Source organism: Pleurodeles waltl, chromosome 5 (genome assembly GCF_031143425.1).
Source record: "Pleurodeles waltl isolate 20211129_DDA chromosome 5, aPleWal1.hap1.20221129, whole genome shotgun sequence".
Classification (NCBI taxonomy): domain Eukaryota; kingdom Metazoa; phylum Chordata; class Amphibia; order Caudata; family Salamandridae; genus Pleurodeles; species Pleurodeles waltl.
In genome coordinates this window covers 42,975,569-42,995,568 of record NC_090444.1, presented here as the reverse complement: position 1 = coordinate 42,995,568, position 20,000 = coordinate 42,975,569, and the positions used below count along the sequence as shown (strand labels likewise).

Below are 20,000 nucleotides of genomic sequence, written 5' to 3'. Positions count from 1 at the left end.
TCATCTCTACCCAAGGATAGAGATGACCGGGCAGCCAAGCGCATGGGATACTTGACTTCTCAGGGAAGTTGTGGTCACTCAGGTCTCATCCGGTTCACTCATTTACAATTCTGTCTCGTATATAAATGACAAACAGAAGCAGTATATGTTTCAATAATGAATTTAATAAAACAACTGTATCTTATACAGTAAAGCGTGAGCTGCAATGACCAGGACAACACAACATGACAGTATTAAAATTGTGACAAGAAGAGTGAAGCATAAAAACAACACTATCATATTGTCACTATGATCAATGGACTAGCTCCTACCTAGGCTATGATTGAGCACAGCATGTAAAGCTCTAATTCTGCCTTTAAGGTTCCTCTGGGAAGACATCAACCCCCATACCTGAGCAAAGGCCTGCGGTCTGCGTTAGCATCTGTAGCGAAGCATTCAGTAATCAGTATACAGTAGTGGTTCACTGGCTAGAATCTCCCTCTCACGTGTAAGGGACAAGGGAGTGTTTTTATAATAACACAACTGATGTTCTCAGAAACTGTCCCTACGTAAGGATGTGTGTTTTCTACGAATGTTGGAGACTAAACTTCTACCACATTCACTGGCAATGAACCATGCTGTAGCCTTGGAAGAAGCACAGAGTGATCAAGAATGTCTTGATGGAGAACAGAGTGCTGGCCTATGCTGAAACAGTTAGAAAAATGGGAAATAAAACTACTGCAAAAATGGTTATTGTAACAATAATAAGACGAAGCTGCATTTAATATCTAGGTTAAAGTGAACAGCGGCCTAGCGTGTTAAAATGACGTGCATGGAGCTATAACTAAAATGGCTACACAATACCCTCCCCTTGTCGTTGAAGGTGGTTCAAAGCCTAAAACATATAAAACTGTTACTAAAAGCTCAACCTAAGATATATTTAAAAGCAATGCTAATGATGACAAGTCGAAGGGACACATGAGCATGCTAAGGGACAATTTAAAACATAAGCATGTGGCATAAAACCAAATTTTTTTTAAAGAAAAAGACAATTTGGAAAAGTTCCAATCTATTCTGGGACCATAGAGGACGGGAGATCTTCCACTTTGGCTGATGTTAAAGTTAGAAAGTCATCGCCAAGAAGGATCAAGGAGCAGTTGTGTTCCGTAGCCTCAGCCTCAGCAAAGGCGGCATTTTGTGATGTGCCCAGTGATGAGTCGTGAGCTACATCCTCCAGGAAGGGCAACTTCCGGAAAAAAAGTAGCGTCCGGTAGCACATGCAACCTCAATGCGTATGTCCGGTAATGAACCCTCAGCGAGAACATCAACAGATCAGCGCCCAATGTGGGCAAGCGCTACGTCGAAAGACAGATTTCCAGTGCGTGTTCGAAAGAGCACCAGAGGCACCGAAACACGGGCTGCACACAATGCAAAACCGATCTGAATGACAAAGACCAGCCACACTCCAATTGCTCCAGGAGTGTTGCTCCAAAATACTGCATCATGCGTTCACGACACAGCTGCACTGATTGGAACACCTTTATTCCTCCTTGTTGCGGCGTGAAAGCCATTGCGCATACAAAATAGCAACAGCAAGATGCCAGTTAATAAAGTCAAAGTTATCGGAAAACCCCGAAACTACTAGAGTAGATTGAGTGGATTGCTGATGGTATTAAACTGAATATGGAGGAGAAGGTGTGAATGAAACCAGAACCAACAGCTTTGAAAAAATATGCAATTCCAGTCGTACTGGACGCATTAAATATTAGTCCCACGAGTTCACCAAAGTTTCTCAGAAACTTTGTATTTAAAAGGGACTGTATTTCTGCTGACGACCTTACCACCTGAAGTGTGTAGGTCTTGCGTGCAGATGTAAGGGCCACATGCTTTTGAAACAATAAAGCTTTGAGTCTGCTCAACTTGTCAAAATTCACATCTGAATTAGCAATACAAGGCCAAATGTCAGCTACCTCTTTAATTTTAGTGGGGGGAAAAAGTAAGTTCCCACAGCATGTAACCACCTTAGAGACCGAAAAAATGTAAACTATTCCGGCTCTCATACCACAACATTCTTCACCATTGAGCAGGACGTATTTGCCGTTTGAAAGCACCTGGAACGTAGGTCTAATTAAGGGGACTGGAACTCCCTTCAGATAACAAGCTAGGTTCGCTGCAAGGACAGCTATTTACAAACCATTGAATGGGTGACTAAAGTCTTGCATTCACTACCACTAAGAAATACTTTTTTCATGCCAGTGAAACATTTGTTCAAGAAGGGAAGCTCCCACACCTTTCATGGGTGTAACTGTCTCCTAGACTTTCATATCTGCCTACCGGAATGTGTTTTAAAAAGGAGGTGAACTGCAGTGTAGTAATAGGCAGATTGATGACCCCGTGTATTTGCCACTCAGCAGATGGTATTTCTGCCACAGTAAAAGGCAGCTTTACTAATTTCTCAATATTAAGCATAACATAAGTCTCTTCTTTCTTGGCCCTTAGTTATTGTTGTTGTGTTAAATTAAAGGAGGAAAATATCTCCCTCGCACTGACATGCTGCCAGGGAACGTGACCCGCCTTCAATGTTTGAAGTGTCCAACTCAGCTGCATAATGGACCTAACTGACTCTGTCCATGGTGTAAAGAAGACATATCTGTTTGTATGATGTCTATAGCAGAAGAGACTATGGACCTCATTACAACGATGGCGGGAAAAGCCGCTTACCGCCGTGCAGAAGACCGCCAACACACCGCTGCGGCCGCGGAATTCTGCCACAGCTATTATGACCCACATCTCCAAATCCGACACCCACCCACACAACTCCGCCAGACCAAATGTCAGTGATAAACTAGCGAAAACAAAACCTCCACCGTCACGCCAAAGAAATACACCCACGCTATCACGACCCACGAATCCACGTGGCGGTCTTTCAACCGTGGTATTCCATTGGCGGTACACACCGCCGCGCTAAAAATACACACACTTCTACAAAACACCGCCACATTGGACAATTTGAAATACACATACCCGATACACATACACACACCACTCCCACACACCCAATACAACATAAAACACACACCCACATCACCCACAAACCCCTACGACCACTATTACAGAGAAAAGGCCAGAGAGAGACACCACCATCCACAAAGTAGCATCCACAGGCACTCAACACCATCACCCACATTAACTTCCACGCACAAAACACCACACACCACTACATATCACCACACTTATCACCACACACACCACCCCACACATCACCCACACCACCCCATGGCACGGCAAAGACACCCCAGGTTCTCGGAGGAGGATCTCAGGGTCATGATGGAGGAAATCGTCCGGGTAGAGCCACAGCTATTTGGATCACAGGTGCAGCACACCTCAATTGCAAGGAAGATGGAGCTATGGCGAAGAATAGTCGACAGGGTCAACGCAGTGGGACAACACCCAAGAAATCGTGAAGACATCAAGAAGGGGTGGCACGACCTATGGGGAAGGTGCGTTCCGTGGTCTCCAGACACCACCTGGCGGTACAGCGGACTGGCAGCGGACCCCCACCTCCTCACCCACAACTAACAAAATGGGAGGAGCAGGTCTTGGCGATTCTGCATCCTGAGGGCCTCGCAGGAGTCGGTGGAGGAATGGACCTTCAAATCAAATCTTTAACTACCATATCCCCCACCCTACCTGCATGCTATCACAGACCCCCACCCTCGCCCCCTCCCCTATCACTCCATCTCCTCACAAATGTACTAATATCACAAACCACACATCCCAACACCAAGCCCTGCATGCAACAACAAAGCATGGACACCCATAACTAAAACACCCCCTTAAACCATCATCACACAAGCCCCCACACAGGAATGCTAGCACTGAGGTACATGGTCACCCACCCATTGCACACCATGACACACACAGATGCAATAATCATGCTTTTACACCGCTGCAGGACCACTACCCAACGTCACCAGACAGGAGGGTCCAGACATCTCCACCCCACCCACAGAAGAGGCCCACAGTGATGACAGCAGCTCTGTCCAACTGGATCCAGATGACCAGCCCAGACCATCGTGAGCCTCCGGACAGTCGGTTCCCCTCACACAGGCACAGGCCATCACAGACCTTCCACCCTCTGGTAACACAAGCACAGCACCCACCCAGCGGGCCCATACCTCCGTCCCCAGGACACATCAATCAGCTGTGTGTCCACCACTACAGGGAACCCAGGATAACCCACCACCCCAACAACAACATGGACCTGGGGGCAGTGGCAGTGGGCACACGGTCCAGGGGATGGAGGCCCAGGAACACAGGGGAACTGGGAGGGCTGCTGTGCGACAGGAGGCGGACAGGCCAAGGGAACACACTCTCCACGAGGCCTTCTCCTCCATCATGGGAGCCTACCACCACTCCAAGTAGACGATGGCAACGGTCCAGGCCAAGTTTCAGGAGACCCAGCGCATGCAGGAGGAACAGTATTTGGGGTTCAGGGAGGAACTCAGAGCCATCAGCTCCGCCCTGGGCACCATCGTAGGGGTGCTGAAGGAAATACTTAACACCAGGAGGGACACTGTGGCACTCCAAGGGACCCCTGACACTAGCATGGACGATGAACTGCCCACCACCTCCGCCGGCGCTAGTGGACAGGAAGCACCGCCACAGGACCACCACACCAGCACCCCACCCCCTGCAGACGGAGAACCACACTGCAAGCGGTCCCTGAGATCCAGGAACAAGACAGAGCACAATGCCAAGACCCCCGCCAAGAAATGAGACCACCCTGATTGTCAAACCACTGTCTCTCTTTGTAACCCTGTCTATATTGGAACTGCCCCCGCTCCACTTCCAATGCCCATATGGGCAATGCACCTGTGAGACTAATAGACTGGACTCTGCCATGGACATTCCTCCACCACCCCCCCTCACCATTTTACAACCCCCTCCAATATTGAGCACTTCAATAAACACCCTTGAAGCACAAAACAATCTGGAGTCAGTCTGTGATTTTGAAATTGTGTATTAGCAATTACAGTGACAAAATGATTTTTCATATGTAATGTCAACATACCTATGTCACATAGCTCTAGTCCATGAGGAATCTAAGCAGATGACACACGTTGGAAACCACACCTGTGAAACCGTAAGGGAAAATTACAACTCAATGACCATACACTAGGTGAAATAGACAGACAGGATAGAGGTAGAAGTGTTAAAGTACTTGTAGTAGGCAGGAATGTATTCTCACCTGTGTGTCACTGGAAATATTGCTAGATGACTGAGTCCCTGTTGTCAATGTCTTCTTCCTCTGCTTCCTCCTCATCACTGTCCACAGGCTCCACAGGCTCCACAGCTGCAACAACACCGCCATCTGGACCATCCTCCTGCAGAAAAGGCACCTGTTGTTGCAAAGCCAAGTTGTAAAGCATACAGCAGGCCACGATGATCTGGCACACCTTCTTTGGTGAGTAGAATAGGGATCCACCTGTCATATGGAGGCACCTGAACCTGGCCTTCAGGAGGCCGAAGGTCCGCTCGATCACCCTCCTAGTCCGCCCATAGGCCTCATTGTAGCGTTCCTCTGCCCTGGTCCTGGGATTCCTCACTGGGGTCAGTAGCCATGACAGGTTGGGGTAACCAGAGTCCCCTAATAGCCACACCCGGTACCTCTGGAGTTGACCCATCACATAAGGGATGCTGCTATTCCGCAGGATGTAGGCATCATGCACAGAGCCAGGGAACATAGCATTTACCTGGGAGATGTACTGGTCTGCCAAACATACCATCTGTACATTCATGGAATGATAACTCTTCCGGTTCCTGTACAGCTGTTCACTCCTGTGGGGGGGAGGGAATCAAAGCTACATGGGTCCCATCAATGGCACCTATGATGTTGGGGATATGTCTCATGGCATAGAAGTCACCTTTCACTGTAGGCAAGTCCTACACCTGAGGGAAAACGATATAGCTCTGCATGTGTTTCAGCAGGGCAGACAACACTCTGGACAACACGTTTGAAAACATAGGCTGGGACATCCCTAATGCCATGGCCACAGTTGTTTGAAAAGACCCATTTGCAAGGAAATGGAGCACTGATAGCAACTGCACTTGAGGAGGGATTCCTGTGGGATGGCGGATTGCTGACATCAGGTCAGGCTCCAACTGTGTACACAGTTCCTGGATTGTGGCACGGTCAAACCTGTAAGTGATGATCAAACTTCTTTCCTCCATTGTTGACAGGTCCACCAGCAGTCAGTACACCGGAGGATGCCGCCATCTCCTCACATGTCCCAGCGGACTGTGCCTATGAAGGACAACAGCGACCACAGAGTCAAACAACTCAGAGGTATGTACCCACAGTCTACACAGAACACCATTCATACACAAAATGTGGCCTGTATGTGTGTTGTGAGACAAGGCCTAGGTATGTGTGACGCAGTTGGTAATTAGGCAATGTGGGCCCCTGAAATGGCGGCTGCCTGACCTCTAAACTGGGACAATGGGATGTGAGGTAACTGCGCTGGCATTGTACATCTTCGCGGTAGGCGGTCGAAGACCGCGGCGCAATGCTGCATTGGTTAACATTGATGGTACGCACCGCCGCGGACGAGACCGCTGCAGACGTGAACGCCATTTTCTGACTGTTGAATCACTCGATACCTGATCTTCGACAGGAGAGGACCTACACTGCAAGTGCTGCTGTGACCTCGGTCTGGAAGAGACAATGGCTCGTGCGTCTGGGGAAAGGGCCCCTGCCTTCACTGCAGAGGAGTTGGAGAAGTTCGTCGACGGGGTCCTCCCCCAGTACACGCTACTCTACGGTCCTCCAGACCAACAGGTAAGTACACAGGGAGCATGTTGTATGGGCTATGCCTGTGTGGAGAGGGCTGGTTGTAAGAAGGAAGGGGGCACAGTTCTGCGTGCATGAAAGACTGTGAATGCATGTGCCACATGGCAAGGGTAGGGATGTGGGCCACTCACTTTGACGGTGCAGTTGTTAATTACTTTTCTTCTTCCCCTCTACATTTCATGTAGGTCAGCACCCACCAGAAGAAGGATATTTGGCGTGCCATCGCCAAGGATGTCCGGACTCTGGGGGTCCACCACAGATGGAGCACTCACTGCCGGAAAAGATGGGAGGACATTCGCCGCTGGAGCAAGAAGACGGCGGAGGCTCAGCTGGGGATGGCCTCCCAAAGTGGGAGGGGTGCCTGTCGAACCATGACCCCCCTGATGTTCCGGATCCTGGTGGTGGCCTACCCGCAGTTGGATGGGCGCTTGAGGGCATCACAGCAGACACAAGGGGGTGAGTACACTCTCATTCAGTAGACTTTGCGTGCAGTGAAGGTGTCTGGGTGGGGGAGAAGGGCTGTGAGTTCCCCTAGGCCAGGGCGAGTTCCGTAGGGTAAGCCCATTCATAAGGCATTGCCCTGTGGCCCCCCAGCCCACCTCTGTAGAGTGCCTAGTACAGGTATTCATGCCCCTGTGCCATCTATGTGTGCAGATGTCATCCATAGCCTTGTAGGCCATTTCCCAGGAAGTGCACTGTAGAGCCCAACAGTGCGACGTAGTGCAGTGGACTGCTGTGTCTGTATTGTCTGCCAACGGTAGCGGTAAGCCATGCACTCAACCTGTCTTTCTTCTGCCGCCCCCCCCCTTTTTGTGGTCTCCCTGTTCTTGTGTGCATTAGCATCATCTGGCGGAGGAACAGTGGCACTGGAGCACGAGGGAGCTGCATCCCACATGGCCCTGGAGGGCGAGACTACAGATTCAGAGTTCACCAGTGGGACGGAGGGCGAGGGGAGCTCCACGGCGGGGACAGGAGCTGACACCAGCGACATGGACTCGACCTCTGATGGGAGCTCCTCTGTGGTGGAGGCAACATCTGTGCCCCCCGCATCTACAGGTACAGCCGCCACCCAGCACAGCCCTCCCAGCAGCCCCTCTGCCTTTTCCCCGTGCCCGCTCACCCAGGAGGGTGGGCATCACCTTCGCCCTAGGCACCTCAGCCCCTGCCCCTGTCACCTCTGCTGCCCCCAGTGAGGAGGCCATTGACCTCCTCAGGTCCCTCACTGTTGGGCAGTCTACCATTTTGAATGCCATCCAGGGTGTAGAAAGGGAGTTGCAACACACAAATGCATTCCTGGAGGGAATTAATTCTGGTCAGGCTGCCCTTCATCAAACCGTTCAGACTCTGGCCTCAGCACTGATTGCAGCCATTGTCCCTGTGTCTAGCCTCCCCCCTCCAGCTTCCTCCAGCTTCCTCCACCCAGACTCAATCCCCTGTACCTCTGCCTATCCCAAGCACACCATCAGACCAGCCTGCACACACCTCAACACACAAGGGAAGCTCAGGCAAATATAAGGACCACACATCCCACAGGCATTCACGCAAGTATCACACACATACAGACACACCAACATCCACTGCCTCCACTGTGTCCCCCTCCTCCTCGTCTCCCTCCTCCCTCCCAGTCTCATCTACACTCACACCTGCATGCACTACCACTACAGCCACTACGTCCCGCACCAGCACACCCGACTCACGTGCACTCACCACCCCCACTACCATTTACACGTCCCCTGTCTCCTCAGGTATGTGGAGTGCACTGGCCACCAGGGCAGCCAGTGTGGCACGGAGCCACAGCACAGCCAGAACACCCCCCTGTGAAGCACCAGAAGTTGGACAGTGCCTGGCGGGAGAGGGGAAAAGACTCCAGCCAGCCAAGCCGTTCACAGGTGTCCCAGGGGGAGTGTGGAGTCAGCTGTGACTCCTCCCAAGGTGGGGAAGGGGCAGAAGATATCTCTAAAGTCTGGGAGGAGCAGCACGGCGGAGAAGACCGTCATCATCCCCGCTGCCCAGGAGGCCACCACCAGCCCTATCATCACTGCCCAGGAGGCCACCGCCAGAGTCACTGCCCAGGAGGCCACCGCCAGCCCCATCGTCACTGCCCAGGAGGCCACCGCCAGCCACAGCCCAGCTGACCAGGAGGGCCCCGCAAGCCACAGCCCAGCTGACCCATGAAGGACCGCCAGCCACAGCCCAGCTGGGCAATGACGGACCGCCTTGGCAAGGACCGCTGAACAGGTCAGACACTGGCAACTCAAGCACCGCTGAACAGGCCAAGGACCGCTGAACAGGCAAAGACCGCCATGGCAAGGACCGCTGAACAGGGCAAAGACCGCCATGGAAAGCACTGCTGAACAGGTCAGACACTGGCAACTCAAGCACCGCTGAACAGGCCAAGGACCGCTGAACAGGGCAAAGACCGCCGTGGCAAGGACTGCTGAACAGGGCAAAGACCGCCATGGCAAGGACCGCTGAACAGGGCAAAGACCGCCATGGAAAGCACCGCTGAACAGGTCAGACACTGGCAACTCAAGCACCGCTGAACAGGCCAAGGACCGCTAAACAGGGAAAAGACCGCCAAGGCAAGGACCGCTGAACAGGGCAAAGACCGCCATGGAAAGCACTGCTGAACAGGTCAGACACTGGCAACTCAAGCACCGCTGAACAGGCCAAGGACCGTTGAACAGGGCAAAGACCGCCATGGAAAGCACTGCTAGCCCATTTGCGGCAGGGGCAGTGACGCAACTGGGACCGTCACAGGGTGAGTGCTGCACTCTGGGCACCAGTCCCCCTCCAGAACCAGTGGAGACATGCATCCACTTGTGAGACTGTGGCTTTGCACTCCCCAGGATGATACAGTGGGCAACCCACCCACTGTAGGGACTTGTGAGACTGTGACTTTGAACTCCCCAGGATGGAACAGTGGGCAACCCTCCCACTGTATAGACTTGAGATACTGTGGCTTTGCACTCCCCAGGATGGTACAGTGGGCAAACCACCCACTGTAGAGACTTGAGAGACTGTGGCTTTGCACTCCCCAGGATGGTACAGTGGGCAAACCACCCAATGTAGAGACTTGAGAGGCTATGGCTTTGCACTCCCCAGGACACATCAATGGGCATGGAGCCCCCTCGTGGATCTGGTGTGGTGCACTCATCCGGCTGAGGTGCCCCCCCTTCCCTTCACCCAGAGGTGCCTGTTGTATTTCTATCTGATGCCCCTGCAGTGTTCTCTCCGTCATGTTCGGGTATCTTGTGTGGGCCTCGCCCATGCATTTTAGGCCCAGTGGTCCACGGACTATGAATGGTGCAAAACTTGCACTACTAATCGTGGTGTATATTTTGTTTATTGTGGATATATATATGTATATATTTGCTTACTGTATTTTGATATATTACAATGGTTCCACTCATTTCCTTTTGTCTTTGCATTCTTCCGGGGGGTTGGGGGGTGTAATGTATAGATAAGCATTGGTGTGTGTGTTGTAGTGGATGAGTGTGTGTGTCCCTGTGTTTTTGCCTCCCCCTCCCCTATGTCGTAGGTGCAGTACTCACCGTGGTCTTCGCCGCCGGCGTTGAGGTTCCTCGTAGAAGAGCAGGAAGACTAGCGCTGGGAGAATATGAAGTTCCGGCTCCATTGTGCCCTCCTTCCTCGTGGAGTGTGTAGAGGTGAGCGTTTTCCCTTCGAAATTCCTGTTTCCGCTGTGTTTTTATCCGTGGTGAATCCGCCCCGGAAAAGGTGGCGGATTGGTAGGTTGTGATACTGTGGGTAGTACATTGTCCTCCGCCTGTCTGTTGGCGGTGACCACCGCGCTGTTCGTTTGTACTGCCGTGGCGGTCGGAGTGTTAAAGTGGCTGTCTTTGTTGGCGGTTTCCTCCACTGTCATAATTGCAAAACATTTACTGCCGCTTTAACACTGTCCGCCAGGATTGTAATGACCACCTATGTTATTTAAAGTGTATATCTGGTCAGACAAGGTATTAAACCCATTATCCACAACAGCTAATGCCTTTTTCAGATTTTCCTGGTCATTTTGCCTTAACCAGGCAGCTGCTTCTTGTTTGGAAAGCTTCCAAATTTCATTATATACTTCATATAAGAAACACTTCTTACAGTGTTTTCTGGGGCCTAACAGGAAGTCCTGTAAGTCAGTGTTATTAGACAGGAGACTGAGGTGTTCTCTAACCGCATCTAGTGAGGATGTTCTTAACCATTGCTGGCACAATTTTCGTACACTATATGTCGTAACTATACCTGTATGTTCGGACGATATATAGCGAGGGTCCAGCCTACTAGTTCTAAAAATCCCTGAGGAGTTAATGAAACATTGATGACACACATTGGTATCTATTGGCCACAATAACCACCCGCCAGGACGTGTCAGTGAACCATGAAATGTACCATTTTGCACCCATTCGTCGAGCTGTTCTTCAGTTGCATTTGTATACTTTTGCCATTTATAAAACTTCGCAGGGGGAGGCATACGAGGCATGTTTAGTTCCTTAATTGTAGCTAAGCCTAGACAGCTTGTTTGTTGCACTGTTTCATTTAAGAATATCATTTGTAGAGATATGAGGCATGCTCTAAATAAATATTCCTTTCTCCTAATTTGCCAATGCTAGTTCCCCATACACTTTTCAGATCAATCGACTTCAGCCAATAGTTATAGCCTTCGATAGACAACCGGGAAACAAAGGATTCTGAATTTACAACTTTTGTATTCGTCAATAATATATGTATTTCTTTAGTAGGTGGTACTTTAAAATATTATGAATCAGCATTTTTTCATTATGCCCAGAAAAATATGTAAACTTTTCAAAATATGTTTTGGAACTTCCCTGTGGTGGGGTTGGACAATGTTCCCATTGAGTATAATTAAAAACAGTTTTGGGGCTTCTCGCTCTATGTGTGAAATGGTGCCCATAATAATCATAGCAAAACATATCACCATAATTTTCTTTAGATTGATAAACATCTTCGTTTTCAAATACAGTATAACACTGTAATTCAATCATCATAGAATCAACTGTTTTCACATCCAAATCATCAGAAACAATGCCTGGTTTTATAATATCATTCATTGATAGTTTGAACATATATGGTATTTGAATAACTTTTGTGGGACCGTATATATCAAATATTACTTTATCCCAAACAATCCCATCAGGAATTGGTACTGCGGAAATGTTCACAAACGATAACTCTGACCTTATGTGATGAAAAATGTGGCTTTAAGAAAACGACCATGTATAACAAGAAAAAGGTAATAACAAAACCAATCCAAAGTAGAAAAGCTAGGAAAGTCAAGGAAAGCCTGAGATAATTCCATAGAAAAATAAAATATGTTATTTTAAGCCAGTTCAGTAGATTACGTGGTTTTGACAATTCAGGTATTAAAGAAGCGAATGAGTCTGAGACATCATCATTGAAGTCGGCAAAATATCCAGAAGCAGTACGTGCAAAGGCTGGAGCCGTGGTCATTGGTGGAGTTGGTGTTTCCCGTGGTGGCACACAATAGATAGCACCATCCATTTGTGTTGGAATTCAGTCAACTCGGTCAATTATTTCTGTATTGTTCGATGTTAGTGGAACCAATGCAAGATCATCTTCCAGCCTCCCCAAGCTTGGACAGGTGTCAGTGTTGGTATAAACAACTTGTAGAAGGACTTCTTGACCAGTATTGAGAAGGATTCGGGAACTACTGGATTTTCCTCTTGGTCTGCTGTGCAGGATCAGCCACATGGTGTAATTTGACATTGTCGATGGAGGCATAACGTTTTTCTTTGGCACCTGCCAACGGTGGTAGAATTACAGTTCTTTTACCGTGTATCCCCAATATTGGGACTGGTGCTCAATAGGAAGGGCCAAATTCCTTTTTTACAGCAACTTTTTCACATACAAGATCCCCAACTCTGGGAATCCAACCGGTAGATGTTACAGGCACATCCTTGATTCCTGTGGAGGCAGCACTGATAGAAGAATTGTCGTCATGGAACAGTTGCAATTCCTGTAAGACAGTGACACGTTCAAAAGGTGTTTCCGCTGCCTCCACGCCAGGACGATCAAGATCCGGAACATACATTCGAGTTCCGAACAGGCACTCATATGAAGTCCGACCCCCAAAGGACCTTCTAGGCAGATCATTAAGTGCCCTCTGGACTCCCTATAGGTGATTAAGCCAACTACGACCATACCTAAGACTCTGGCTGTTAAGGATTGCTTCATATTACGGTTTAATCACTCCACAACACTATTTCCCTCGGGATGAAATGGAGACGAGTACTGGAATTGGACCCCCAACAAAGCCATGGAATCCCTGAATGCCCTTGAGGTGAAAGCAGGGCCCTGGTCCGAATGGAAAGCCGCAACTGCATATGTACCGATAAAGACTTTCTTTAATAACAGTCCAAGCGTCAGCCAAGCATTGTGGCCACACCCATAATAATCTGGAGCATGAATCAACAGCGACTAATATATACTTGTATGCACTACCCGGTGTTAGTGGACCACAATGATCCAAGTACACACATTGTAATGGTTTGTTTGAAGTGGATGTTTGGCAGTAGAAACTTTAATTTGTTGGCAGATGTCACAGCAAAGGACATACTGTTTGGTCTCTTTGTAGAGGCCTGGCCACCAATAATGTGCTTGTAAGATTGAAATTGTAGCCGCCACACCAGCATGGGCAGATGCCACACCCTCATGCGCTGCTTTAATCAATTGTGATCTTATATCTCTATTGGAAATCTCTCGTACCCCTATGCCTTGTATCTTAACCTCAGCGTTCAGCATACCTCCCAGTTGGTAGGAATATTTGTCAGGAAATCCTTTTGGATAGGGCGTATCATCAGCCGTAGCTGTCACGGCAGCCCATATGTCTGCGTCCGGTTTTGAACTCAAACGAGTCACTGCAGCTACAGCAGCCACCGCTGATTTTGCGGCTTCATCAGCCAATGTATTGCCATCAACGTGTATCCCAACGCGCTGGTGTCCAAGTGTATGTACAACATGGACATTTGGTAGCATCTCTTTCAGATTTGCTACTTTCTCCCAAAGAAGTCTGTATTTCATGGTGTTGCCTTTGGAATCTCTGAACCCATTCTGGCGCCAGTAATGCAGATATTCATTGAAGGATTGGACACAATAATATGAATCACAAACAATCAGCATAGGCTGTGCAGGATCCGTATGTTCCAGTGCTATCAACAATGCTTTTAGCTCTGCCAATTGTGCTGTGCAATCTGCTAGAGTTTGCGTAAATGTATATGGGGGACAACATTTATCGTCCTCCATGTAGCCGCTTACGACTGCGCAAGCAGCAGAATATTGGTGTTTTGTGCCAATTACAGGATGTGCTGAGCCATTGGTGTACATGACTCTATGATATTGTTCGATAGACAATGTATTTGCAGGAACTGGGTATTCTAGTTCCTACTGCAAAGATTCTTGAGTTTGTAATTTTGGGTAAAAAATGTAGTCTATATCAGTGGCTGTCAAGGACGTAGCCCATTGTATCCAGTGTGGATGCAAGGCTTTTGCATTTGGAACGCTGGCTTTTGTAACAGCCTCCAGGGCTGGAATCGGAGAAACAACCATAATGTGTTTTCCTTGGGCAAGAGGTTGTTCTTTAATGACAGCCATCTATACAGCAGTCAGTATTTTTTCAGTGGGAGCAAAGCGTTGTTCTGCTGCTGAATATAAATGTGATTTGTTCGTTACAGGACTGTCTCACCTTCATTAAATGTCACATAGGTGAAACCAATGGGACCAGCTATTACTCTGATGACCAAATGTGTTTTGTTGGTCCTTGTGTGTAAGTGTTGTGCGGCAACCATGTCTGTTTGCAATTCTCGTCTATGTTCCATTGTCCAAAATTTGCTTGAGAAATCAGGACGTATCAGGTCACATAAAGGTTTTATGTGTGTTGCATAATCTGGAATGTAAGTTCTGCCAAAATTTAGAAAACCCAATAGAGACTGGAGCTTTTTAATCATATTTGGGGGTTATAACTGTGCGCATTTTTTAAAGAATTGTGGCGCTAGGCTCTTTTCTTCACTTGACTGCTCATATCCCAGAAACAGGACACTGAGGAAGCCAATTTTAGTTTTTTTTTAATTGACTTTGTATCCAAATTCAGCAAATCCTACAACAATGCGGGATACCCGTCTTAAATGTTGTAGCAATTCATCATCCATAAGATAGATGTCATCTACATAGGACAATGCTTCACGATCAATCTCGTGCAAGATTGCTGTCACACGAGCTGCGAACAGTCCTAGGCTGTTCTTATACCACTGAGGTAAACAACAGATTTTTTTCTGGGAGCCTAGTGTACTGAAACTTGTTAAGTCGCTAATCGCAGGCGCTATATCCTGGCAGAAGAAACTATTAGAAATGTCCAGTATTTTGTATTTTTTACGTACTATTTTGTTCATAAGTGCTGTGCTATGTGAATTTTGTATAGCATAAGTACGTGTATGACTGTTTAAGTGTCTGTAGTCTAGGACTATTCTATATGAATGGTCTGGTTTAGCTACTGGGAATAACAGATTATTCATTGGGGAGACACAGGATTCAGTTACGCCCTGGTACTCTAATTGTGTGAGTATTTCTCTCACAGGTGCTTTTGCTTCATGTTTTATTGGATACTGAGTTTGAGGTTGAGGTTCATTTTTGATTGGAATTACATGGTAGGGGGATTCTTTATCACATCCTACGTGATTGCGGTATAACACAGGTACCTGTGCCAAAGCCCAATCAATGGCATAGGATTCAGCCAGTTCCTCTGGAACAAGGGGCGAGAAAGAATGCTTAATGATGTCTTATTCATATGGGCAGGTACGGACAAATTCAGGTGGCCAATCTTGTTCGGCCAACAAAATATCAGATATGTTTACTACGCAATCCCAAAAGATTGCGTCTATTATGTGCTTAATGTCTCCTTCTAACTGTAGCTTTACTTTGTACACCCTATCAGGGGTGGAGACACGCATGTCCGCAGTTTCTTCTTGTATAATGTCATCAGTTGCTTTCAACTCCAGATGCTCTAGAAGACTCCGGCGAACTATTGTGACCTCTGCTACGCTGTCTAGCAGCACTAGTGCCCACTTTCTGTTCTTCAAGAGGACCATATTCTTGAGTGACATGTTGGACTGTGATTGCTGCCACTTTCTTCTTTTTGAATTGGGGTTTTTGTTGGGTGGGTTTCTCCACATTTTTAAGGAGAGATTCCTCTCTCGGTTTCACGTACTCTGTTCTTCGCTCTGATCGCCCACCTCTCTCATTTCGTTTTCCTGATGAGTCCTGCAAGGAACGAGATTGGCGTGTATCAACATATTGATATCTATCAGGTGTTTTTATATTATCTCTATTTCTGAGATTATATCTATTCTGCGGGGGTCTCCGTACGCGGAGATTCTCCCCTCTCTTTTTTGGGAGTTTGTTGTTTTTTATTCCAGCGTTTCTCATTACCCTCAGGCGCTTGCTTGGGAAAATCTTTATTAGATTTGCCCAGGAATATTGGTTTAGATGGTCTGGCCCCTAAACTGTCTCAACCAATGCTAGAATAGGTCTCTGCAATAATCTTAGGCAGCTTGCGTTCCTGATCCTGCCGCAGAACGTCACGGAGCTGCATGAGCACTGCTAGTGAGACTGCTTCGCATTTAAGGTTACTTAAAATGATTGAGGATACTGTGGCAAAATTGCCCATCAATTGCATCCCAAAATTTAGGACCGGGGCAGCCCCATATTCATCTTGAATTTGTTTTAACACCTCTGGCAGATTGGCAAGTGTTGGTGTACCATGTGCGGAAAATACAGTGCCCAAGGTATTACAGTTATCCACTGTAGGGACCATCCCAAAAGTCAAGCACATTGTTAATATCCTATGTTCATCCTGAGGTCCCGTATGGGGGAAATACTGCCTCCAGTGCATTTATTTATTATGTCCTTGATAAGACAATGGTATTTCTAAATATGCGTATGTTCTGTATTGTCCAGGCGCATTTGCAAGTGAATAATTATGAAATGTATTTGTGTTCCCATCAACTGCTGGAAATGTGACCCAAAGATAAAAGAGTTCTGTTCTATAAGCTGCATGGGCATCCACCTGGACCCCCCTGGGCCGTTAGGCCATTTGCTAATAAATGTGCAGTCAGAGATTAACTGCTATTTGTATCTGCTGTGGATTCGCCAGACTATATATCCAGAGAAGGCACAACAAATGGGATTTTTCCTTTTAAAGTTTGAGCTTGAACAACCTCCAGCCTCAGATAGGATAGCCTACGTAGCTGGGTGGAAATCCTCAGCACTATGGACGTCTCCGTATACGGTATTGAGGCGTCATTGTATATAATGAGACAGAGATACTCCGGAGGACCCGAAAATTAGAGCCTGACCAAACATTGGTGGCGGCATGTCACATAGGCTCCCATTATTCTAATGAGACTACTGGATTTTGAGAAGCAGAAGTCTAACCCACTGCTGGTGATACCTGTCACTCCAATCCGGGTTTTTCTCCGGCTAACTAGCAGTGCCTCATCTCTACCCAAGTATAGAGATGACTGGGCAGCCGAGTGTATGACATACTTGGCTTCTCAGGGAAGTCGTAGTCACTCTGGTCACATCTGGTTCAGTCTCATATATAAATGACAAACAGAAGCAGTATATGTTTCAATAATGAATTTATTAAAACAACAGCATCTTAGATAGTGTGAGTTTGTTAAAGTCGGAAACTCTGACATTAAAAAAAGACAGGACCTATGACCATACCCTGTCTGGAGCTGCCCTGAGAATATGGAACTCAAGAATTGCACTAAACTAATTCCTAGCACAGTTGACCTTCTCCAGAGCTGACTCCAGGATACATGGGGTGGAGCCTACCAAGATGCAGTTATCTAAACGTTTTTGCTGCTGCACCACTAATAAGAGCAACCATGGATGACAGGATGCAATTTGTAGTACAATAGGACAGATACAGCGCTCTGTTTATGTTCTCCCGACGGCCAGGCCATTTGCCCTATGAGTCGACCCCATAACATTTTCTGCCAATTTGTTTTCTCTTGTGGGCATAGCATTCCCTCCTTGTGGGTGTGCATGCACCCCCAAGGGGAGAACATGCACATAAAATCCCCCATAGGGGTCAGCAATTGTAGTGAATGCCATTTTGTTTTTCCCAAGGGAAAACAAACATGATGTTGGAAGTACGTGGACCACCCAGGTCGGTTAGCCCATATTCAAGTGGACCGATCCCCCCAAAACACTAAGGCTCGTATTTATAAGTGCGTAGTCACTTTTTGACACAAAAGCGGCGCAAACTTGCAAAATACAATTGTATTTTGGAAGTTTGCACCGTTTTTGCGTCAAAAAGCGGCGCAAATGCGACGCTAAAAAACTATAAATATGAGCCAAAATATCATGAGTGTCCAGTAATATTCCTGCACATGGAATGTAGCGCATCCACGATCCATGAGCAGAATTTGAGTGGCATTGCTAGAAAATTGAGGTGTTTTCTTATTCAACAATGCCAGCCTCAAACATGGGAAGACATACTGCACCTGGAAAACCAACCAGATGTGTGAGAATGCACCCACCTTATCATTCTTTACCACTCTGAGAGGGTGTGTCATGACATTACACTTTGCAGGATCTTATCATCACAGAAAGGCGGGGTGGGATAGGGTTTGAGGGGGATGGGATTATGCTTCAACCACTTCCTTGGGCTTGTAAGAAATGATCCTCCAATACAAGCACCATACATTTCTTTTTTAATCCTCCTCAGCATTGGCCTTAAGCTAATGGCCAAACTGAGGAACTAGTGCAAGCTTTGTCTGCTAGTGGATGGCTGCACTAAGGACCTTTTAACGAGTTTAGCGGTCCCATGACCACCATGTTGGGGGTAGCAGTCTGACTGCCAACCGGCTGGCAGAGTATACCCCCGTGTTAAGAGTTTGGCAGTCGTACAAAAGAAGGCTGCCAATGGTCTGCCGGCACTGCCAGGCAGCACAGACTGCCACAGTCACAAGGAAGAACAAACAGGCCTACAGAGAAAGTGTTTCTGCCTGATCCATTACAAGGTTGCACACCATCAATGTGACCATGACAGTCCAACCACCATGTACAAGGTGGTGGAAACGGACAGTATAAAGAGAGCTACTCACCTCCTGGTAGCTTTTCATGCCGAGAGCTACCAAGGGTCCATTTACAAACTTGCCACTGCTTGTCAAAGACCACAAAATGATTGTAAAAATGACACCATCAACCATAAGTATACATACCTACCTGTTTCATCAACATTTAAAAACAGCTTGCAGAGCTGGTAAACACATCATTAAGGGGGTACGCCACAGGCAGCAGGCACACTTCTCATACAACACACACTCACTGACATACATCAACAGGGACATGCACACAGACACAATGCTCACAGTTTGGCCAGCACACTCATACTGCACTTCAACGCAGCACAATTTCACTCAGCCACTGAAATACACATGGACACTGAAAGCTACACAACAATGTCACACACAGACACCAAAGCACGCCTACAGCACATATACGATTACAGCTCAAACAACCACATTCCACACTGGCCAGGGACCCTCCACACATACAACACACATACCTATCAAGGTGGCATGCAACACAAACAACAACAACAATAAACAGCCCTGCAATGGACACACATACCGCAGCACAATGGAAGTACAATGGCATACATAATACACACAGAGACAAATACACCAAGAATAACATAACGGCTATACCTGTAAAATTGGGGCGTGGACATCTGGGACACCCAGGGAAGGAGACTGCACTGGGACATATAACACTTTGAACAGGTCCCTCAAACAACATCTCCACAGGAAATGGCACTACATGGGTCTCAGGGACAAGCAATACCAAACCCAATTGCCATGTACATTTAGACCATGGGGAAGGGGACGTCAACAAAGCACATACAACTCTGATTGCATGAGACATACCTCTACAGGAACCATTTGCAAGAGACACACATCTAAATGGACACATGCATAGGCAATTAGAAACAAAGCTTCAACAATTCAATACACACTCCATTTCTGCACATAAAAAATCCAATATGATACACATCTCATGAATACATAAGTCAGATCAGGAGGACAGGTGTCTGTAGGTGGGCTTGATGTTG

The 20,000-nt window shown here is 47.5% G+C and overlaps 1 protein-coding gene across 1 annotated transcript in view; it reads right to left on the bottom strand.

Annotated features, from left to right (window-relative positions):
- Positions 1-15,978, bottom strand: part of LOC138296977 (olfactory receptor 2D2-like) — a 40,999-nt gene extending 25,021 nt beyond the window's left edge. Inside the window, exons 1-3 of the mRNA XM_069236493.1 lie at positions 15,793-15,978; positions 14,995-15,126; positions 12,758-12,839 (exon numbers count right to left, since the gene is read on the bottom strand). Coding sequence (XP_069092594.1) covers positions 12,758-12,839; positions 14,995-15,126; positions 15,793-15,978 — 400 coding nt within the window. The remainder of the gene's footprint in view (positions 1-12,757; positions 12,840-14,994; positions 15,127-15,792) is intronic.
- Between the last annotated feature and the right edge of the window lie 4,022 nt (positions 15,979-20,000).